Source organism: Berghia stephanieae, chromosome 1 (genome assembly GCF_034508935.2).
Source record: "Berghia stephanieae isolate SIO BIC M18660-M18661 chromosome 1, UCSD_Bste_1.3, whole genome shotgun sequence".
NCBI lineage: Eukaryota > Metazoa > Mollusca > Gastropoda > Nudibranchia > Aeolidiidae > Berghia > Berghia stephanieae.
Genome location: NC_088360.1, coordinates 38,682,332 through 38,707,555, shown reverse-complemented (window position 1 = coordinate 38,707,555; position 25,224 = coordinate 38,682,332). Strand labels below are relative to the sequence as shown.

General features: G+C 35.2%; 1 protein-coding gene across 1 annotated transcript; it reads right to left on the bottom strand.

Annotated features, from left to right (window-relative positions):
• Window positions 1-1,698: 1,698 nt before the first annotated feature.
• On the bottom strand, window positions 1,699-24,939 carry LOC144974020 (regulator of chromosome condensation-like). Its single transcript, XM_078916913.1, has 11 exons — window positions 24,730-24,939; window positions 19,545-19,608; window positions 18,621-18,808; window positions 17,046-17,225; window positions 16,317-16,461; window positions 15,244-15,315; window positions 14,320-14,478; window positions 13,535-13,651; window positions 12,360-12,518; window positions 11,015-11,120; window positions 1,699-5,762 (listed from the first exon to the last, which is right to left on the bottom strand). The coding sequence occupies exons 1-11, from the start codon at window positions 24,736-24,738 to the stop codon at window positions 5,684-5,686; spliced, it is 1,278 nt and encodes a 425-aa protein (XP_078773039.1). The 5' UTR covers window positions 24,739-24,939; the 3' UTR covers window positions 1,699-5,683.
• Between the last annotated feature and the right edge of the window lie 285 nt (window positions 24,940-25,224).

Genomic DNA, 25,224 nt, shown 5'->3' with positions numbered 1-25,224 from the left:
TGGGATAGTCAAAAAATTATAGAATTATAATTAAAGCATCCAAGATAAAGCACGATAACGGGGATTTGGTTGTTTGCTTGTTTTTATGGGTTTTATGGCACATGCAACACATTTAGGTCATATCAGCACCAGTAAAACTGAAGAAAATGGAATAGTCAAAAAAATTCTAGATTTACCATTAAAGCACCCAAGAAAGGGAAGACAAAGGGGATTTGGTTCAAATAGGGAACAGGTGTAAATTCTAAGAACATGCCATCGATGTTCTTTGTTTGAGATCACCTGAAAGTCTCATCTAGACATAAGCACAGAATCCCTCTAACAGGAATACAGGATATATCCAAAACAGAATACATAACTATTAGTTATGTAATAATTCATAACAGAGATTTGATTAACAAGGGAGAAAAAAAATCATCCCCCAGACTAATACGAAACATTTGACTACTTCTTCCCCCCCCCCCCCCCCCCCCCCCCCCCCCCCTCAGCTGAGGACCCGGCAAGGGCCAGGACAAAACCAAGCCATCTCATCCCAAGACAGGCAGAAAGCAACTCGGAAGACATATTACAAGGGGATAGAAGACATAACAAGTAGCCTCCTGCTATGGGAGGTAAAAGGACCCCTCAATCAGGGAAATTGGTTCAAATGGGGAACTGATGTAGATTCCTAGAGTACATCAACAGTGAGATCAACTAAAAGTGTCATCCAGACACCAGCACAGGATCCCAATAAGAGGAATACACTCAATATTTACAAGATATGTTCAGAGATGATGTATAAGGGAAAAAATATCACCTCCCAAATCAGAGATGATGTATAAGTGAAAAAATATCACCGCCCAAAACTAACACTATACATGTGACTGTTTCTCTCTCAGACAAGGACTGGACAAAACCAAATACATAATCTCATTCCAAGACAAAGACAAATCGGAAAACAGATATAGGGGGAAAGAAGACACAGCAAGTGACCTCCTGCCCACAATGGAAGGTCAAAAGACCCCACCCAGGGACCTGAGGAAAAGCTGTCACTTAACTCCAGGACAAGGAGAGAAAGAGACAACAAATAGGAAGATTGTTTTTGTTTTGTTTTTTAGGGTTTTACTGCGCTTGCAACACATTTAGGTCATATCAGCGCCAGTAAAAGGAAGAAAATTGGATAGTAAAAACATACAAGGTGTACAATTAAAAGGACTTGACGAAAAAGTAAGACAAGGGGAAAAGGTTCAAATAGGGAATAGATGTAGATTCCAAGTTCACACTATCAGTGTACTTAGTTTGAAATCACCTAAAAGTCTCACCCAGACACCAGCACAAGTCCCCACTAAGAGGAATGCACTCAAATGATTAACAAACCATATGTTAAGAATAAAACAAAATAGTAATTAACAGAGAGATGATTTACAAGGAAAAAAATATCATCTCCCAAAACTATACACTAGACTGTCTCCCTTCCAGCTAAGGTATCCGGCCAGGGCTTGGACAAAACCAAGTTATCTCATTCCAAGACAAAGACAGAAATCAAGTTGGAAAACAGATACAGGGGGATAGAAGACACAATAAGTACCTCCCTGCCCACTATGGGAGGTAGGAACCCCATCCAGTCAAATAAGAAGAGAAATTGTCCGAAAATGCGTTATGTAATAGAAAAATGAAATCAGTAGTGTATAAGATACAGTACGAATATGAAAAAAGACGGAATTTAATTTCACAGTTCAACTGTAATCTTTATTTCAATCTCATAATCATGGCATATGGTACAAACACATAAAAGATAAAAGCGGGCAAATTACAACAATCAGTCTGATTACAATTTCATGCAAACTTTAACAAATCAGAAATTATGAGCAATGAATACAATACCAGCATGACAGACCAGTGACACCCTTACATTCACAAAACACTTTCTGTTCATTCATGGATAACAACCATCTGCTTTCTCACTCTGAATGTTTTAGTAAATCATAATTTAATTGTCACGGGTAATGAAGAAAAAAATATATTCAGTTGGCAAATTGTTGAATGGAGTCAATAACAATTTAAAATGAAATCAATCCAAATTTTACTGAACAAATGAAATTATCAACTAAAATGCACAGTGCGATTATTGATAACAAAATACTCCAGCACGGTTTCCTTGAAATCCTTGGGGCATGCTAAAAAGGTCGAGGAATCTGTAGTTTTAGAAAACCTTGACTTACCATAAAGACTAGATGGGGCCCAGTGGGGGGAGAGAGGAGAGAGTAAGTGGCTCAACAATATATGTCATTGCTTTGGACCGGAAAGTTACCTAGTTCGAATATCCACCACATTATGTGACCTTCAGCAAGCCACCTCTCCCTAGCTCAATTTAGGCTGCAGCTGACACCTGGGTTATTCCAATCTTCCCTTGGAATAGGCCCTAAGACAATTCCGCTTGAGGATGAATAAAGGGAACATTATTAACTATATTATTGATATGTTGAGGAAGATAACTTTCTACATGACATGTTACAAGGGGTTGGTGTGTTTGTGTGTGTATGGCCAGGGGGACAACCATTAGCAAATCAGGGTGAGTGGCGTTGAAATTAGAACAAATGGCTAAGTGATAAGAATAATCAAAGAGGCGTTGGTTATGCAGCATGACAATGGAGTGTGTGAGTGGCTGTGTGTATCATACTGAATACACACACCTACAGAGTACACAATACACACATACATAACTGTCAAATGTCTTAGTAGATCATCAATGGTCGAAATCACCAGGCCCATTAAAAAGCCCTTTAATTTATTGTTTTTAAGTTGGCTAGGTGAAATTAGTTTGAGGGAACCATGTTCAAGGTAAAAATTAGTTTGAGAGAGGAATGAGGAATGATAACAAATAAAAAGGAAAAAAAAAATCGTGACATTCGAATGAGTTCAAGGAAACCGTACTCTAGTATAGTTAACACAAGTATTTTATTTTCATTAAGTTCCATCGCTTCTTTTGAATTAATGACAATGTAACAGTAGATTTCATATTGTCAACGAGATTTATTGTTTTTGTTTGTTTTAAGGGTTTTACGGCGCTTGCAACACATTAAGGTCATATAAGCGCCAGTAAAAAGGAAGAAAATGGGATAGTAAAAAGTTCTAGAATTACAATTAAAGCACAAAAGAAAAGGTGAGACAAAGGGAATTGGTTCAAATAGGAAACAGATGTAGATTCCAAGAGCACACTATCAAAGTACTTAGTTTGAGATCACCTAAAAGTCTCATCCAGACACAAGCACAGGCCCGAACTAAGAGGAACACAATCAAATGCTTACAAATTATATAATATAATATGTAAACTAAGCATAATACAATGCATAACAGAGATGATTTACAAGGAAAAAAATATCATCTCCCAAAACAATAATTATGCACTTGACTGTTTCCCTCCCAGCCAGGATCCTGACCAGGGCCAGGAAAGAAACCAAGTAATCTCATTCCAAGACAAAGACAGAAAGCATGTTGGAAAATAGATATATGGGGATAGAAGACACAGTGTGTACCTCCCTGTCCGCTATGGGAGGTCAGGATCCCCACCCAGAACGAGATTTATCATTTACGACAAAACGAAAAATTATAACATGAAACAATGCAGACATTAAAGTGTCCCATTTCTAAAGACACTTAAATGAAACATACGGGACATGCTAATGAGACAAGATTTTGTAAGGGATCAAATTCAAATGTCTTTTGATAGATATGATATTAAATTATTTTAAAAAAGTAAAATCAAAACGAAAAGTTTTTAAAACCATAGGCGTGCATTGCATTTAAAGATGAAATTCCTCATACGTGACATGAAATTAGGCTAGTTTCAAACCAGATCAACATTCATAACAAATCATCAGAAAGTAACTGTATCAGTATTGCTTTGTAGCATTAAAAAAAAAGTGATTCATAAAAATACAGGTACATTAAAGCCATTCCTGCTCACACACACACATGTACATTGAAAATTATTCATATTGTAAATTATAAAAGACATCAGCAATAAATACATTAAAAATATTCAACAGTCTTTGATAATTTGAATCATAACTACAAAGCAATTAATTCGGGATAGAAGGGACAAAATGGAAAAATTTTACAATTCATAACTAATGTTTGTTGCTAAAACTGAGACAGTAAAACAGATTCATGTGTGTGAACGAGAGAGAGAGAGAGAGAGGGGGAGAGAGAGAGAGAGGAGAGAGAGAGAGAGAGAGAGAGAGAGAGAGAGAGAGAGAGAGAGAGAGAGAGAGAGAAGGAGAGAGGAGAGAGAGAGAGAGAGAGAGAGAGAGAAGAGAGAGAGAGAGAGAGAGAGAGAGGAGGAGGAGGGGGGGGGGGGTTGGAGAATTTATGCATAGCATAAATATATGAAACATAACAACAGAAAGCTCTTTTTATATAAAACAGAAAATTCTAGCACAAAAACCTATTGTTGAGCAAAGTCATTAATAAAAAATAAAAAACCCACTAATTCTAATTGTTAAAAACCTTCAAAAATGCGCAATTTTTTTTTCAGGAACAGGGAGGAGGAGGGATGAAAGACAAAATTTTAGTTTTGATTGGAAGCAACGACTCAATAAATTACCATCAATACATACTTCAAAATAGGGAAATTAAAGAACAGTCAAAATTTATTAATATTTTGAGAAGCAAAATAGATCAAAAATTCTCAAATTCTGGGAAAATAAACATTATTTTAATTATTTAAAAAATGAGTTACAAATCCTGTTGCTGCAAATTAAAACTCTCTCTTTCTCTGAAAAATCGAATACAGCGAAGACTAATTATACCAAAAATAGCTGCGGAAGTTATGGCGGATCTATTATGTGTTCAGTGACAAAAGCTGGTTATTGGTCAAGAAGTTGGATATAGGAGGGGCGTTTGTAAAAGTAAAAATTCTGTTACACCATCCAAGCAGGTCATAAACAGGACGGAAGCCATTCGACAGTGACTGTTGTATTTAGTCCAGAAATATAATCTTTTCTCCAATATGATATAAGGAAGATATCTCAGTAACATTTGAAAACTATACACTCCCAACTCATTTGAAAATTGGTTCAATACATGGATATTACAGTCAAAACAGTTTAAAAAGAAAAAAAAATCAGAAATAGTTCAATTGACCAAATCTTTCAAATGGCCGTCATAACTGGATCAATGTCAAGACTACATCCATGAATTTACTGTAGCAGCATTTATTGTTATGTAATTGTAATAAGTATAACAAAATATGAAATTTAGTTCGTTTATGAATTGGAACATATACATGGAAGAAAAAGGTGAAAAAATGTTACTAAAAATATTTTGTTGAAGACGAGGGTTTGTAAAATGTGAGTTGAGTGCATGACTGATGAATAAGCATTGCACACTGACTTTATACTGATTTTCAGTCATATTGTGCTTAAACCAGTCCCTAAAATTTCCTTTTAACAAACTTTAAATGTACGATCCTAGATTAACTGATTAATCAATGTTGGCTTTTCTTAATAAATATAAAAGCAGAAAATAAATTTTGCACATAAAAATTAGACGAAATGCACTGCTGGTCTGAAATACCAGTGACATAAAAATAAATTGGAAACAAGTCAACAAAATAGAAACGAAACAGCTTCTCTATTAGTCCTATTCTTCAAATAGCAAAGCTGCAGAAATATAGTGGCACTTATCGCGTCATATCCTCCTGTTGTCAATGAGAGACTCCGTTTTGTGTGTTCTTTGCTAAACAAACAGTGTGTTGTCCTCCTGATGAAATCTGAACAATTTGTCTGATGACAGAGAGAGAAAAAAATAAATCTGATAAATATATATGACATACGAATACTATTTTTTAACACCTACACTGAAGTACTTTAGAGGCAAAAGGAATGTCAAATAATTAAGTCAAAAGTCATTTAGGTTAATAAACTGGTCATAATAGTAATAAAGAATGCTCCACACAGCCGTTTATTACACTAGAAATCTTTCACTTTAGTTTACTACCGCCTCACCCCCCCATGGGAACGACCCACCGTCGATGGCGGGGAGACCACCGAGTGGTTACGTCATAACAGATGTCCAGAACGTGAAAACTGGCCTATATTTATCCCTGCAGGTAGAATGCAGCGCTTGGATTTCATTGTCAGTCAGGCTATAGGACAGATTTTGTAAAATCGTTCATTTTTACACGGCAATTGCTGACCATACACTTCTTCCATATTTTTCTATTTTATATGGATATAACGGCCACATTTTCATCTTTAAGACGCAATTATTTTCATTGATATCAAGAAATGGTGAGTATACTTTATTCTCTCTTGAAAAATGTATATTTTTCTATTTAAAATTAACCTAAAAAAATATTTTTAATTGTTTAAAAAATTCAAATTGATGTTATCTGAGTTTTGTTACCCTAACACATGATAGTAAATATAAGAGTAATAATCTACTTTTAATATAGTATTTATTTCAATGATTTGTAATGACCGGTTTTTGCACAATGAATGTGTAAACACATCTTGTCTAATTCTTTGTTGGCTAACAAAATAGTCCCGTATTCAGGCAAACTCCTGAGACATAAGAACACGAGTCCAATTGTGATGATAACGTTATTGTTGTTGTTGTTTTATGGTGATGATGATGATGATGATCACGATGACGATAATGATGATGATGATAGCGCAGTTATAGTAGTAATCATAGTAGTAGTAGTAGTAGTAGTAGTAGTAGTAGTAGTAGTAGTAGTACACACACACACTCAGAGAGAGAGAGAGAGAGAGAGAGAGAGAGAGAGAGAGAGAGAGAGAAGGCGGGGGGGAGCGTGTGTGTGTGTGTGTGTGTGTGTGTGTGTAAAACTCGTGTACGCACATTTTTAGCATGGAACGATTTTTATTGCTTGTTCAGTCAAGTTCTTATGATTTCTCAGTGAAAATTGAACTTTAAACCTATAACTTTCACACCAATTTGCCATTCCATCTTCACGATTCGCACATTCCCTCGATATTCTTCTACATCGCCCGTTGGTACAGTCAACGGGTGTGAGAAAAGAGGGTAGATAGATATATTATAACATCAAAAAGCGATGTGATCAAAGGTGGCGGATGACTGTGTAACATCAAAAGCCCGGTGGACTGCGCTACAAGGCCGAAGTTTCGAGGGGATATGTGATTTGAGTGGGAGGGGCTTATTTGACTTTGCCGATGACCGACTGGTGGACGATTGAAATTATAATTGTCCTTTTTCAGCAGCCAATTGGAAATGGGTAATTGTAAACATCTGATTGGCGCTTCATGGATAGAAATCAGTTTCGAAGTCATGGGATGAATTTGCTGAGAGATGGAGTAAATTTGAAATGAATTGAACGTAATTTGGGGCGTTGTCTAGGTGTCAAATAAGACTCTCACAGACCGGTGATAAATCCTTTTTTTTGGCCGCAAATGCTACAGTAAACTTCTTTCTCTATCTTATTTTTGCTAAAAATATTTCAGAGTGGGTATATAGGCGGATTCCATTTTGAATAACGGGCATTTAGAACTATATTTTAAAGGAAAATTATTACGTTATTATTATTAGCAGGCATCAGGCGATCACTATCGTATTATTACTAACAATCAATAATATTATTATGACTCTTATAATTACAATTATCATCATTATTATTATCATCATCATCATCAATATCAATAATAACTAATGATTTTTTTCTTTACTCAGATGAATGGTCATACTGAAAACAAGCATTGTCTCAATGCAATTGGACTCTGCTGAATAAGCTGTGAAGGGGCTCAAATGAGATATGTGGTCAAAAAACATTTCATGCAAACTGCTCCAGAATTAGCAAGTGAAGTTCCACCAGTGAAAAAAAGAAAACAGAACGTTGGTTAATTAGAAGCTGTTTCTGTGAAATGTAACAATCAGCTGTTCCTTACAATAATCGTGAGGTTTTACGTATGTTAATAAAAAGTATTAATATATAAAATGTGTTAAGATCTAGACGTCTATACAAAGTTTAAAGGAATACTACTTATAACTTATCTTTACCTATGATTGTCAATTTATTTTAAAATAACAGTTCACTTTGATTATCTGATCATTAATCCTCCCCCTCCCATCTTTTTCAATGCATTTATCACGATTTTTTATTGTCAAAAAATGGATATTATTTATTTTTTACTATTATCATTATTATTATTATTATTATTATTATTACAGCGGTGATTAAGAGTAAGATAAATATACTGATATTATATGATTATTACTAGTATTAGTATTACATCGATATCACGTGTTTCAACTGATTCACAATGATCATTTCTGTTATCCACGATGCTTCGGTTGATCAATAAGCAGACCATTTTCAACAAATTTCCATTTTAAATAGTATTAGCTATCTGGTAGACGTCCTTTCTTTTTGTCGCAGCACTGGAGAGAGAGAGAGAGAGAGAGAGAGAAAAAGAGAGAGAGAGAGAGAGAGAGAGAGAGAGAGAGAGAGAGAGAGAGAGAGAGTGTGTGTGTGTGTTGTGGTGTGTGTGTGTTGGTGTACATAAAACTAATTTATGCAACGTTTTACCACGAAACAATTGTCATTTTACCACCTCAGTTTGATCTCTCATCAGTTCTCTCTGACAATTGAACTTTGAACCTATAACTTTAACACAGCTACGTCATTCCATCTTCACGATTCGCACCTCATCGCGATATTCTTTTATGTTGACTCGTGGTACGGTCAACGGGGTTGAGAGAAGAAGATAGATTTTGAGTGACATCATCAAAAGCGATGTGATCAAATCTGGCGGATGGTTGTGTAACATCAAAGACCAGTGACTGGTCTACAAGGCCTCACATATTCGTGGGTATGTGTGATTTGAGTAGGAGGAGCTTTCTTGACTTTGCTGATGACCGACTGGTGGATAATTGAAATTAGAATTGTCCTTTTTCAGCAGCCAATTGGAAATGGGCAATTGTAAAAAGCTGATTGGACGCTCATGGAAAGAAAGCAGTTTGAGGGACATGGAAGGAAATTGCCGGAGAGCGTGGAGTGGGGAGGAGTAAATTATATTGAATGAATTGATAGTAATTTGGGGCGTTGGGAAGTTAAATAAAACTCTCGGAAACAGGTGATGAGTCAATTCTTCGGTCGCAAATGATTCAGTAAAATTCTTTATTCTTTCTTTCTTTCTTTTTTTTTATTTCCTTTCTGTCAGAGTGGACATATAAAGGCGAATTCAAATTTTTTTTTTAAACGGGCATTTAGAACGATATTTTAAAGAGAAATTATTGCGTTTACCAAAATTAGCAGGCGTTTAGGTGATAGCCACTATATTATTTTCATGAAAATGATCATTATTATTATTATTATTATTATTATTATTATTATTATATAGTTTAGATCTATACAAACGTCAAAGGAACGTGTATAACATATCTTTTCCTAAGAATTGTCAATTGCCATTCCTAAAATCAGTTCGTTTTGATCATGTGATCAACAAACCCCTACAATTCGGTGATTACGCATTTTTTAAATTGCTGTCAAAAAAGGATATGGCTGTACAGGTGAGCGGATATCTCAACAATGCTTCATTACAAAACGACTTTGATTATATATTTTTACTCTGTAAATATTGATGATTATTGCACTATTTCTCATTTATTTGTATAAACTCAGATAACTATGTAATGTTTGATTATATCGTTTGAAGTAATTAAAATTTCGGACCCATTTTTATGGTTATTTCCTATAAAATCTAATCCCAAATGATCTACTAAAATTATATCAAATAAAAGTATGTAAATCACTAGTTATGACTCTAAAATATCTTATTGCAACATCTAATAGCATCTTTACTGCGCCACTTTGAACTTGAGAAAAAAATCGTCAAAATAGGAAAAGTTGCTCAGTCGCCCTTTCGGCACAGGCCGTGACTCACCATCTGTTATGAACTCGCGTCCGGCAAAATTTACCTGTCGAACTAAAGTGAAAGCAGTAAACGGCTGTGTCCAGCTTCTGATGAAACGAATAGGATATCTAAGTAACCATACACCCTATGAGCATAAGATAATTGTTAACACTATTTTAAATTATTCTTAAAATCTGGAGGTCATGAACATTTTTTGATCAGAAACTTAAAAATTCTTCTTCTCGCTAATAATGTCTTAATGGTCACAAGATGCAGGAATGCTGTGGTCTTCCCAAGTTCTGTGCTGAAACCCATAGAGCTTCGACTTTTGTGTAGTCTTCTCAGGCCAAATGGTCACCCTTTGCTCATTGTACTTTGTACAGTCCTGCAAAACATGTGTGGCATCCTGCTTCCCCTCTCCACATTCACAAATGTTTGTCTCTTCAATCTTAAATGCTTTGAACATGTGGTGTCGGAGATGTTATGTCCGCAGCGAAGTCTGAAAATGGCAACTTGATCTTGTCTTTTGAGATGTTTTATGGGGTCATTTTTCATATATTCTGGGTGCTTCTTGTTCCATGAGGTTTTGGCCTTGGTCTGGATAAAGGATTTGATCTCACAAATGTCATACTTGTTTACCACTTGAGGCCGGTTTGCTCCCAATTTAGACAGGCTGTCAAATAATTAATTTCCTAGGATGCTACAATGACAAGGGATCCACTGAGGCGTTACTGTCTTTGCTCTTTGGATCAGTTGGACCAGTTTAAACTCTATATGATTTAACTCTGTTACTTGGATTCTCAAATGCTTCCAGGACTTGCTAAGCATTAGTCAGGAACACATTGGCATTGATTGCACTGCTTGAATTCCTCAAAAGGTTTGCACCTTCGCTGATTGCAATTGTCTCTGCCAGTTGATTTGGAAAGTTACTTTAAAATTTCATAGTTATGTATTTAATGATTAAAGATTATCTTTTTTTTTTAAATGTGAATGCTAGCATAGATGTCTAATTCTATCCAACATTGATGAAAAATTATAAATGCAAATTATATGCATGGTATTACTAAATACCATAGTAACAATAGCGACGGTAGTAAATAGATTAATATATAAACTGAAACAAATAATTTAAATAAAGTACACACCTGCCTTCCACTTGTTTGCTTTTGACCAGAGTGGGTTCAAATATGTCGTCCTCGTTTCCGCTCCCTAGTTGTAAATTGGATCCCATTCCCCAGGAGTATAAATGTCCTAAATGGGTTTGAAAAAATAATTCTATAAACACTATCATATCAAACCGTTCAAATACAGTCGCAAGAATCAATCCCCATCAAGTACACATAAGTGATATATTACATTTAAATTTGAACATAAAAATATCCATATCTGAGTAATATAAGCACAGTACCGCTTATTCTTCAACAAAAGTCCAATCTTAAAATTCTTAATCTGGAACCAAAACCAAAAACAAACAACAACAAAAGAAAACAAAACCCATACACACAAAAAAACAGATCTTGTCTAAAAAACAGCTACAGTATTTGACTCGTCTCCCTCCCAAGTAAAGACTGCTAGGGGAAAAAAACGTGCATTCTTAATCCAGAACAAAGACAGAGAGCAACATGGAAAGAGAAAAACAGATATAGGGGATAGAAGACACAGCATGTGAACTCTCTGCCCACCATGGAAGGCCAGAAGAATAAAAATATCCATATCTGAGTAATATAAGCCCAGTAGCGCTTATTCTTCAACAAAAGTCCAATCTTAAAATTCTTAATCTGGAACCAAAACCAAAAACAAACAACAAAAGAAAACAAAACCCATACACAAAAAAAAAAAACAAACAGATGTCTAAAAAACAGGTACAGTATTTGACTCGTCTCCCTCCCAACTAAAGACTGCCCGGGGAAAAAAAACGTGCATTCTTAATCCAGAACAAAGACAGAGAGCAACATGGAAAGAGAAAAACAGATATAGGGGATAGAAGACACAGCATGTGAACTCTCTGCCCACCATGGAAGGCCAGAAGACCCACCAAGACCCCCCCCCCCCCCAAAAAAAAAAAAATTCTGGAACAGTCAATATTGTAACAGGTTCAGTCATCATTTCTCCATCTCAACAGTGCTGTCTACAATGTATGTAATGTAATGTAAGTTGGAATGGTTGTTGTTCTATAACCATTCTGTCCTCATCGCAATAGTGCCTTGTGCCTGACTCATCTATAACTACATATTACACTCAACAGGGCTGCCAAGTTCAGAAAGTCAAAATGAGGGACAGAATGATAGGAACACACTTACACACAAATACACACTGCCAAAATTAAATAGGGACAGTAGCCGACAGAATACAATAATACTACAAATTGGATGTAGTTTAAAATATCTTGGTCATTGACCCTAGTACTGGACGTATCATATAATAATACCTGAAAAATAAATACATAAAAAGCAACTAATAAATTTTTTAATAAGATTAACTCAAACACACCGTTCTCAGCAATGGCAAAACTGACACAACCACCGGCACCAACCCTGGAGCACTTAACATCTTTAAGAGCAGGCAACAATGTAGGTTCTTTCTTTTCTCCACAGCCGTCTCCAAGACCTAATCGACCATAATCATCCCTTCCGAGACAGTATACTTGTCCTTGATAAATCATGAATAAAGAAATATATAAATAGTAACCATCAACTTCCTATGACAAAACAATGTTTTCATCAATAAAGGAAAATAGCCCTGCACATCAGTGTATTGAATTACCATCAAAATTATACCAAATTCATCAAATAACTAAATCAGCTGAACAATCACATATAATTCTACATCCGTATATGTGTTTTAGTAGTAGTTATTTCCAGTGAAGCAGACATATTGATACAATCAATATCTGGTACAAAGCTCACAACAGTTATTTCAACTCAATGAAGCATGCTTATTGATACTATATCTGGTATGAAGCTCACAACTAATCTCTTCCGTTTTCAATTCAAAATCATCAACCAAGGTTAACTGCTAATCAAGAAAACAAAAGCAAAACTTCAAAATATTTGCTGACAGTAGAAGGTGGTTGAAAAGGAAAAGGCATTAAACAGTATCAGGCGTTTATTGTAAAAATGGGAAGTTAACATTTTACTATCTGATTATTTATGAGACCATAAATGTTTTTTCAATGATCAGAAATTGGTGATGGAAGAATTTAATCTGTACTAGTTTGAAACAGAAAATCATACAACATTCAGACCCTCAAAGTAATTCTTTTTTGGAAATGAAAACGAAATAAAATAAGTTACATCAGAGCTGATGGTGACAAAAAGTTTTTTTAAAAAAAGGAAAGTTTTGAAAGATTGCCCCATTTTTGCTGCACTAACACCCACTTTTAGTACAATTGAGATGGTAAACTATCATTAATACTCAAGTTAACTTCTGGTGAGTGGGTAACCGCACATGTATGTTCCACCATGCATCAACTCTCATCAAAGTACATTGATTGGGAGGAAATGTATTTTATTTGAAAAGGAAGAATGCCTACTCTTGAGTCCAAAATTTTTGCAGATCTGAGGAAAACCCACCAGCACTGATACATACTTTCTACGTCAATTCTAATAAAATAAAGAGAAGGTAGGGTGAATGTTTTTCAATTCAAAAATGAATGCAATACTCACCTTGAGAATCTAAAGCAACAGTGTGATGTTGGCCTCCACTGATGTCTTTCCATTTCCCAATATTACTGAAGGCAACAGATCGTTCTGGGAGGTAACGTGAATCTATATCGTCATGACCTGTAGATAATTAAATAAATTGATTTGAGAAAATGTACATTGTACATAACTGTTTCAAACATATAATCCTCCAATTTACAATGCACGCCATTGAAAAATCACAGGTCACCTATGAAGAAGAAATTGTAAAACAAAACTTTTCACACCAAGTATGATTTCTAATGAATCAAACATTTAAAAACGTGACAACCCTCTCATAATGATGTAATGTCTCATGTGATATTGATGCTGATAACAAAATATAGTCTAAAATATGAAACTAGGAATAAATTCATTTGCTTTATTGAAAAGAATAAACAGTTCAAAAACTGCATAAATCCTAAATTTTATATGTCGTAATTATTGTAACTTTATATTTACTTATTGTAACTTTATAATTACTTTCTGGCATTCGCTTCACCCCAACATAATACCAGTTTGACTCGATGGGTCACAAATTAAACATCATCCCCCATAAGATGAGAAACATTTGGAAAATCTCCTATGCATTGTACCAATTGAGAAGCACATTCGAAAAAAAACAAAAAACTAGAGAATGAAGAAGAATATCAACAGAAAGAAGGCAATAGGATGTAGAGGACCAGTTAACACAACACGAGCAGGGATACTAGCAAGTACTGTCCCAGATCCCTGAGGATGAAGAAAAGGTTTACTGATTCAAAACTCACCCAATTGGTAGTAATTGTTCAGACCCCAGGAATAGATGTCACCAGATTCAGATTCTTTGGCAAACGTCATGTACTGACCAGCCCATACATCAGAAAAACGGGCAAGTTTTCGGGATTTATGCTTCTTTACCTTCACTAAGCCAGGGCTTAGAATCATACCTGTAGATAAAAACAGAATAGCCTTATAGGAATAGTTACAAATCACATGAACAAACTGCACATATATCATTCCGAGTTCTTACTATTCATCCATTTAAATTATGCATGCAGGGTTGAATATTAAATATAATATAAGACTCAGTTACAAAACATATTGCTGTTTGATTGAAAGAGCTAATGACATATGGGTTTGGTAAAAGTTTATGCAACTCAATTTTTAAAATCTGAACACAGTCAAATGGCACCAACATATTTGTGGACAACTGATGTAATAATTTTTCATTCTCATTGGGGCCAATGCCATCCACAACTACAGATGTGCACACCTAAATTTTAAAAAATTTAAGTTTACTAATGTAGAAAAAGTAGTAGTCACTACACCCATAGCTTGACAGGATTAAATTTACTTAAAAATCATAATTGCATATTGTTCAGCCACCAAATTGTCCTTTTTAAAAAAACAAAAACAATTGGCAATCAATAAAAGGTGTTGTAGATCTGTAGTTGAAGGTCTACAAATAACTATATGTTGTTATTTTTTTAATAACAAATAATATGGAGTGTAGAATCTGACCATTTTCCAATATTAAGCTCATGAAAACGAAAAAGTATTACTTTATAAACGTTTTTATAACAAAATTTTAAAAGCATAATGCAAAATACAATACTTGATGGAAAACATATCTGTTCGTTAAAAATCTAATTTTTAAAGAAACAACAACAACAACAAAAAAACACACACACACACACACACACAAAACCTACTGAGCCCTTTACGACCTCCACGTGTTGCAAAACACTCAGGTATTCTTCCAAGTTGACCTTGCTCAGCACATCCTATATAAAACAAAAAAAAAATTTTTAAAAGAAAGAAAGAAGAAAAGAAAAAAAAGGGAATATAAATAAAAAATGAAGCATAATGCAAGAGGTCAATGATTAACTGGGAGAGAAAATAGAGACAGTTCATATGAAGACGTTAACCGCCAAATAAACTGTCCTAAAATTGTATAAAAGCCTGGCGTCAATATAAATAATTATGAAAATAATTAGGGCGACAATCACAGCATTAAAAATGACACTCTATCCAAACTTTTATATAAGAGGTCTTCATGGCTCAGTAGATAAAGCATTCACTCACAAGCAATGGGCAGACATCACTTCATCTCACAGTGGTTAGTGATCTGGATTTCTTAGATCATTTGGAATAAATACCATCCTGTCCAAAGGATAGCAAGAAATCCGTCTAGCTATACAGAAACTGGTAAATACTCCAGGCCCATGACCTCAAGGTCTGAAGGACTACTTTCGTTTTATATAGATATCGAATGCAAATTGTATTGCAGGATGTTATTTAAGTAGGTCTACGCTTAATTGAAGTGTCATTTTATGTTAGAATGGAGAAAATAAACAGAATAATACATAAAAAAGGTATGAAAAAAAGTCAATATTGAGTAATATTTTGGTCAAGAGCACAAAAAGTGGTGTTAAAAGTTAGCAAAATAGAAAATACTTTGCTTAAAAAAAACAAAAACAATATAGCAACACCTGCGACAATATATTTTGATGCCTAAGCGAAACACTAAAAATTGTATTTAAAATAAAAATTTATAAGAATTATTAAATAAGGAATATTTTTCGGCTCCCCTCCATCAAACATAGATCTAAAGAAAAATGCACCAGATGTGGATCAAGTTGCAAAGTGAAATTTTTTTTAAAATGGTTATTCATTTTTCCAGTCTAGTGTGAACTCAGCACCAATGTTAAGACATAACAGCAGACCTGCTACTCATACCCTCAAAAACTAAAATTGAAACAAAAGATTAAACAGCCTTGATTACCTAAAGTCAACAAATCCCCCCTGTCAGTCAAACATGCAAGGTGATCACTTCCTGATGCCATCTGGACAATGACCTCTTCTTGGATGATCTCAATCGGGTATTTTTCTATTCCTTTACTCGTCAAACCCATGGAGCCACTTGCATCCTGAAAATAATATTATTAAAGATAATTGATCATGGTGATTGACATTAATCCAATAATAGACATCTACAGCAGCCAACTTTTCAAAAATCTAAAACACAACACCTTAACACATAATATCACCATGAACCAAAACAGCAGTATATTTGGATTATAAAAGATAATCCAGATCTAGAGCTTTTCCTGTTCCTTGTTTTAATTTGCTATTCTGAAAAGCATTAAATACATATAAACAGTCCACTTTTCTTTTCTAAAATTTTTTTTCTCAGTTTGCCAAGTTGGGACAGTCTCAATTTTATCAGGACAGTTGGCTGCGATGGACGTCAGATGTCTGATAAAAAGCACACAACAAACAGCCAAGAGCATGCATGGTAATTGAACATACTGATCCAATAGAGAGAAGGAAGAAAGAAATAATAAAATAGTTAAAGGGGGTGGGGATTAGAAGATGCATGCATGGATGCCTTTACTTTGAATCTGGATATACATGCATATAAAGTATCATTGATAAAATTTCATACCAGACACTATACATTGGATTCACATTGATTTGTTACCATGAAGAGGATGAAACAATCGAAACCTACCCTGAAATTTCCCCAGGCATAAACTCTGCCATCATCTGTTAAAGCTGCGGTGTGACTGTCTCCTGCAGTTACCATGACAATAGGAGCAGGCAAATTCACCTTGCCTGGTGTTGTCTCTGATCCTTCCACACTTGTATCGCGTCCCAAGGCTCCTTCATCATTGCATCCAAACGTATAAACCTGCACAAAACAGTTGATTTTAAAATTAGTTGCTGGACCAATTCGAATACTTATGTGATTTGCCTGATTAGCCTAAATCTGAAATGTTTTAGCTTATCTGCAAATAAAATGTAACTTATACTTCAAACATTTCTATTTGGACAATTCTTAAATTCAAATGGCACTGCTCCCAACCACTTGTCATCTCTTCTTTCTATCTACACTCCGAAGCACTCTCTCCGCTCATCTACTTCCCTGTACTTGAACCGTTTGATTCCTAATTCCTAAGTCGAATTTTTCACAAAAAGCTTTCAAACATTCTGCTCCTTCTCTGTGGAATGCCCTTTCAGCAGACACTCTTTGAAGGCAGAGTACTTCCTTTCAGTTTTCTCTGATTTTATTGATTGATATATATGATAGCATGTGCATATATATATGTTGTTAAATGTAAAGTCAAGTAGGTTTACTACAGTGGCATTAGCAAACATTAGCACTATTTAAGGATGTTGTGTATATAATAAAATGGAAAAGAAGATTCAATTTAATTTACAAAGCGCTAAAGACTTTATGTCAAATTCAGTTATGTATAATTGAAAAAGGGAAAAAAACAAAATATCCACATAATAATAATAATATTTGCACCCCAAAAAGAAATTTATGTCTTTGTACATCAAATTGAAGTTCAAATCCATTTTACTATTGTCACTTCTTTGAGTTCAGACAGCAACATTTGCATTATTCTCGGGTTGTTGGGATACATTTTAAGTTCCCACTGAAATATATAAACATACTGACTTAAAGCATTTATATTCACATGAAACTGTCTACCATGTTTTGTATTTCAACTTCCTCCAACTCTTGACCTGACTAATGTAATTTCAGCCCAAAGCACTGCAGCATAATCTTTTCAAAAGATATGCAAATCAAATTACATACTCTATTCTGATTCTTCAAAATTTTTAGGGTTGATAATTTTTTTAAGAACAATTTTTCAGAAACTATACAGTACTTACAGTATTTCGCCTTTAAGATTAAACAGCGTAATGAAAAAAGAAAAAAGAAAGATACAAGATTTTATGCCAGGTGTTCAATTACACTGAAAAACTCCAGTGAAAAAGGAAGGTGGGGAAGAAAAAAGCCATACAGACAAAGGTATGGAAAAATTATGTGGGGAGGGTGAAAGAGGGAGAGTCTAGTAGCAGGGAGTTGAAGTCCATTACCAAGAATAGGTCAAGGACCCCCAATTCATTCATACTATTCCACAGCCCTCTCGGACATATTTTCCCAGCTAACAATTTACAAGGCATTCCAAGAATGATTTTAGATATCAAAGTTAAACCCTGAAGTAGAATATATTGATCAGCAAAAAACCTTGTGTATAAAAAAACACAGCACTCATATAGGCATTTAATGTACCTGATGGGTGTTTGTCAGACAAACAGTGTGCATTCCACCTGCAACAACCTGGATGACAGGATCTGGGATTTCAACAGCTCCAAACCTTGACTTTTCCATGACATCCTCACCCAGACCCAGCTGGCCAACATCTCCCTGACCACAAACCAGAGGTGAACCAGACACAGATCCATGGGAATCATGACTCACTGATAGAAAAAAAACAAAATCTTAATTGTGATGAAATGCCCACCTGAAAAACTTGGAACAGATTTATTAAATGTCTGATAAGTGATCATGTCACCTGAATGCATGGTTTTTTTTTAACGGGTTTTATGGCGCTAGCAACACATTAAGGTTATATCAGCGCCAGTAAAAAGGAAGAAAATGGGATAGCATTAGAATTACAATTAAAGCATCCAAGAATAAGGCAGACAAAGGGGAATTGCTTCTAATAGGGAACAGATGTAGATTCCAAAGAGCACATTATCAAAGTACTTAGTTTGAGATCACTTAAAAGTCTCATCCAGACACAAGCACAGGTCCCCACTAAGAGGAATACAAATGTTTACAAACCACATATAATACATATAAACAAAATATAATACAGTGCATAACAGAGAGATGATTTACATGAGAAAAAAATATCATCTCCCAAAACTAACGATACATTTGACTGCTTCCCTCCCAGCCAGGGCCATGACACAGAAAGCAAGTTGGAAAATAGACATAGGGGGATAGAAAATACAGTATGTACTCCCTGGCCACTATGGGAGTGAATGCATGGTACAGGACTTATAATCCCAGGACATGAAGCAGATCTACCACTACTGATACAGAGAACAAGATTCCGATTGCCACTTTAGACTATATACGTACAGAGAGCAAAATTTTTAATTTAAAAAGGAAAAAAAAAAAACATTTTAAAAGTGTTAAGTACTTCACCTTTTAATCTTTTATTCTTTATGTCTGATTCTCCATTGAGTGCTCTTTTTTGTCCTTGCTTTCTCTGAAATTTTTTTTAAAAAAGAGAAATTGAATCAAACATCACAATCACAGGTTAGCCTACCTTAATTTTTTTCTTTTTTTTTTCCCCCCCGATTGACATTTAAGAAACACATTCAAATTACCCAGACTATACAGAGAGTGAGAGTAAATTTAAATATTTCTTAAAGACTGCAATATAAATTATTTTGTTCAAAGTAAAAACAACAAAATAAAGCATTTCATATGATAAATATCGGTACCTTGGTAAACGCCCAGCAGTGAGCTGATTGATATAAATTATGGCCTAGTGGCTGTGACACGATTTTTAGAATTTTTGAGAAATGGGTCTCAGAACAAATTTGATAGATTTTTAATTTATGGGTGGATTTTATTGATTTATGTTTTATTTTCTTCAGGAATTAAATTATTGTTTGATGCTGTCTATGATTAAATCACTACTCTTTTGGTCGTGGATAAAATAGGGTATAATTTAGCTTTGGATAATTAAAAAGTCAGTATATTGATAAATCAAAATTCCTCTTGAGTCACGTAATTTAACATCTTAACCATTTAATAAAATCAAATTCATTCCAGAAAAATCCTAACTGAAATGTTAGTGGCCATTTTAGAAATCCAAATGATAATCGCTACCGGAAATGTAACAGTTTCAGCTCACAAAGTCTGTCAGTAAATAACCTGTCATCTGCATTTTTTGCCAAATTGGGACCTAAAATTTGCCCAAAAAAACCCCCAAAATTTGCCGCACTTTGGATCCTTATTTGAAGATTTTTCGACGAAACGATCCATGACTGAAGTTGGAAGTGTAAGTGACTCGATTTATTTGACTTGAGAAATGAAATGACTTTGAATAGCGTTGTTACCAAGATTTTAAATGATCATTATCCGTAGAGAGTAGCTTCCCTTGGTTTGAGCCCAGACAAAGCTGCAACATTTCTCAAGTTTCGCACTTTTTTTTCTTGTTATTATGTTTTCGCTTCTTTTTTTCCCCAAAAATTTGCCACGATTTGCCAATTTTGGGAAATTTGCGGATCGCCCTGATATTTGCGCCCGCAAATTGCCATTCCCTTACAATGTGTCTTTAAGCACAAATTTTTAACAAAATTGGCAACCTGAAAATATGTGAAGTGTAATGTTTAAAATCTAAAATTAAATTTAAAAAACAAAAAAGCACAAGTTATAATTCAAATTCAAAATCAATGTTTGAACTTGGGGTGTGCAATGCTTGGACTGAGAAAGGTGAATATGACGGCTTGCTTTCCTCATGACGGCCAACTTTTCAAAGATCTTGAACAGGACATCTCACACACAATACTGTCATGACCCAAAAAAGCAGTATGTGTTTCATTATTATATAACAATCTAGATTTAGAGCTTGTTTCGTTCCATATTTTTAAAAGAATTTCTCGGACATGCAAGGGTCATTTCAGCTTTATTTTCACCACCCCCACCCCTTTTTTTCTTTTTGGTTGCCATGCCCTAGGTAAGGGCTCCTCTCCTTTATTTAGCTTTTAATCATTATTGAGAGCTCCAAAAAGGTGGAGGTGGGTATCCCATGTCTAGCCACCCTGCTCTTTTTGAGGGGAGGGGGGAGCAGTGTAGGGATCTTTAGCCGTAAACAAACGTACGGCTATGGTGACCATAGAAATGATGGCCATCCCTATTTCTGCTCTGCCTCATCCCAGGCTTACCCAGCCCATATAAAGCCTAAGGGAAATCTCTATCGAACACTCATTCTCATTCCACTAGACTGATACAATGTAAACTATATTAGTATACTTTAACTTTAATAATTTAATAGTTTTAACTTAGTAACTCTGTGATCACCGGTAACTTAGTAACTCTGTGACTGTGATCACCGGCCATCTTGACCAATCCTAGCCATGAAGTCGAAGTCCTACAGCCAGAATACTGAGTTCCGGCAATCACGGCAGTTACTACAAAAGTTGAAACTTTCATTAATCTATCAAGGTTTATTCTAGAGTATTTAAAATGCTACTATTACTATGACATTGTCATTGACATGACAAAAGATCCACGGTGAAAATGAAAGTCAGCTAGCGCGAGGAGCCGAGCTTTCCTAAGGCTAAGGCCTCCCAAAACTTCCAACAGAAAAATATAACTCTGGAATCGTTAGTTGTAGATAAGCAAATAAGGTATTAAATTTTATGTTTTTTCAAGTCCCATCCACCTGACTGGGTCAAGTAGTAAAATTAAGATGTTTTGACTCAAATTTTGAGTTTGAAAATTTTATCAAGTCAAAGTCCCTATCTAGAGAGGTGGGCCTTTGGCCTACCAACCTCCGCTGCACGTCCAACTCGCCTTGAGCATGCATTCACGTAAAATATAAAGATTTTTTTAAAAAACCTACCTCTGTTTCAAAAACTAGCATCTTTCACCTTTCTAAGAAACATTTTGATTTTTCAGAACTTTAGTTCGTTAAAAAATACCGGCCAATCTGACCCGTTGAGTCGAATGAAAACGAAATTTTGTTGTTTACACGGTTCAAAGGAAATGCCGTAAATAAGCTTTCATGGACTTCCTGTGTTGTTTTTACAGTAGGTACTTTGGTAAACGTCCATTTGGCCCTCCAGCAGGGAGCCGATAAATGGCCAAGTGGCTGTGACCCGATTTTTTGGACTTTTTAGTGATGGGTCTCAGAAAAAGTTCCATAGATTTTTTGTTTATGGATGGATTTTAATGATTTATGTCTTATTTTCTTCAGGAGAAATTACTCTATCGTTTGGTGTAGTTTATTTTAAAATCAATGACAATTTAGTATAACTTTTGATTATGGATAAAATAGGGTATAATTTAGCTTTGGATAATTAAAAGATTAGAACTTGGTAAATCAAAATTTCATGCTGGCACGTTTATTTAACATCTTAACTTTTTTATAAAATTAAATTCAGGGCAAAGTTGTATACCGCATCCATGAAATTCGTTCCAGTAAAATCCTTACTCAAATCTTAGCGGTCATTTTAGACCAGTTTTGAAATCCAAATGGCGGTTACTACCGGAAATGCAACAATTTTCAGGTCACAAAGTCCGTCAGTAAATAACAAAGGCAAATAGAAGACCATTTGTCAGCCTTTAAACTAACACAACTTTTTTTCTGCTTTATTTTGGTATCATTAGAATCGTGTTGAAAAGCACTTTAAAATGATACAGGTTTCATTGAGCTCAATCCAATTTGAATTTTTTACCAAAGTACCTATTTACAGTGTCACGTGACCGTTTTGAGAAATTTGTCGTCTGCTACAAATAATTAGACCGGTAGGGGGTAGATATTTTCGTTGGAGCAGAGAAAAAGTGAGTATTATTTCTTGGACTTGTAGAGAGGCCTAGGGTCCACCAGCAGTCAAGTTTATTGAATAAAAGAAAAAAAGGCCTTTTGCACCAAGTTGCATACCTATCTATGGACACTTTGTTCCGTATCTTTTTCCCAATAAACTTTTTTAAAAACCTGGGGCCAGGGTTGCTAGTTTGGCCTCCTGGTGGCCAAATTTGAGAAATTTGGCCTTTTCCCAAGCCATTTGACCTCCCAAAATTTGGTTTGGCCACTTGGCCTCCTGTAACCAACTTTTTGGCTTCCTCTGACTTTCCCCGTTATATCGTTTTACTCTGGTACCGGTAAGACATTTTATTTGGCAATCTAAATATCTAAATGCAACACGTGCTAACGCCACAGATTGCATTTGCTAATGCTTCTATATATACGAATTTTCCTTATCCTATCTAAATTGTTTAACAAATCTAAAGAGTTTTCGCGAGGCTCAGGTGGGTTTGGTGGTATTTGGGCTCCTGCCGAGGAATCTGGCCTCTTGCTATAGATAGTTTGGTCTCTTACTCAAAAATGATCTGGCAACCCTGCCTGGCTAGGCGGTACCTTGATAACAGAAACGATACCCACACGATTTCGCGAGGAATTAATCATGAAAACAATTAGGATATAATTTCAACACAACTTTTGAAATTCATCAAGGATTGTCCATTACCGAATGTTTTTTGATAGAAAACAAATGCATCTTCAAATCTAAACTGCTTTTGACGGTAAGCGGTAAGTTTTTTATTTATTTTTTGGTCCAAACGAATGATTTATCCTGGTATAGAAGCTAAGTATTGGTAACACCGGCCCACCTCTCTAGTCCTCCTAGTAGGCACTTAAATGAAAATTCAGTTTTCAAATGACAGAATAAAATCTGGTTTACTATGATGCAGTATACCATTCCGATGATAAAACCGTTTGAATTTTGTCTCTAGGTTATATAGAAGCAGAGTTATTCAATTTTTTATGCCTTAAAAACACCCAAAAATTACTATAGGAATCAGCCTGAAATTGGGCACCAGCTGACTGAAAAAACGAAAGGGGATTCCCCTGAAACACTGTGACGTCACAACACTAGGAGCCAATGACTGACGCTGACCACGGCAGTCCAAGCTGGAATGGCGTTACTTTGGTAGATTTTGAAATGAGTGTGATTTTATGGAATGCTCAAAGGGTATCCTGGAAGCAGTTTTGAAAGTTGAAAATGGTATCATTGGAAAGAAAAATGATTGAATTTTATGATTATTTATGTTTTAAGGGAATTTTTTCATGAATGATGATAAACGGCTTGATTTTCTTGCCCACTAAAAGTAAGCTATCTTTCCATTACAATATCTTCTAAATGAGTTTAAGGAGGGAAACGGTAATTGTACCAAATGATAGGGCGTTCAATGCCCTTTATTTTTGTATTTAATTTATCTAATTCTGTAAATAAATACCAGAGATATCTCAATTTAACCAAGCCAGGGTTTTAGCCTGCAGCTCACAAACGATAACTAGCGGTCACACAGGTGAATGGGAGAACTGTGACACAGATTTAGCCCTTCATTTAAGTGCCTACTCCTAGAGACACAATTCAAACGGTTTTATCAATGAGATGATATACTGATACTGCATCGTAGTAAACCAGATTTTATACTATCATTTGAAAACTGAATTTTCATTTAAATGGCTACTCTGGACTGAACAAGGCGAGGCAATGAAATTGAAATGAATGATAAATAAAAATGACTTTTCATTTCATTTTCTGAACTAAGGAGGCGAGGGCCGAGACTGATCCTCTGGTCCCAATATTACCTGAACCATGATCGCTGAATTTCAGTTTCAACACAGAATGAAAATTGGGATGTCGGCACACAATGTGATAAAAACAATGTGTAAGTTTTATTCCTAGGCCTAATTCCTATTCTTTATAAACAGTTAAGGTACAGGGTAACAGCGTCTCGCGCGTAACAGCGAAACGTTAATTTCGTCTACTTCCGATTTCGTGATCACATTTTTTCATCTGAGAGTTAAAAACATGGAACGATGGCGAATGAATTAACAAAACTAACCTACTCTCTCTCTCTCTCTCTCTCTCTCTCTCTCTCTCTCTCTCTCTCTCATTTATGACTGTTTAGTAAAACCAGTGACCTGTTTCTGAGTGAAACTATCAATATCAACAAAAAAATTTAGTTGTTTAAATTTGTCAATTAGTTTTTATTTACATGAGAAGTTGTTTGCTCAGGATCATTATCCAGCAATAGATTTCCCGATTTCAAAATGACCCATTTCAAAAGATTTCGAACGATT

Coding starts and splice junctions, on each gene's coding strand:
- LOC144974020 (XM_078916913.1), bottom strand. Junction 17,226..18,620: donor GTCTGACAAACACCCATCAG/GTACATTAAATG, acceptor TGTTTTGTGCAG/GTTTATACGTTTGGATGCAA. Junction 16,462..17,045: donor ATGCCTGGGGAAATTTCAGG/GTAGGTTTCGAT, acceptor TATTATTTTCAG/GATGCAAGTGGCTCCATGGG.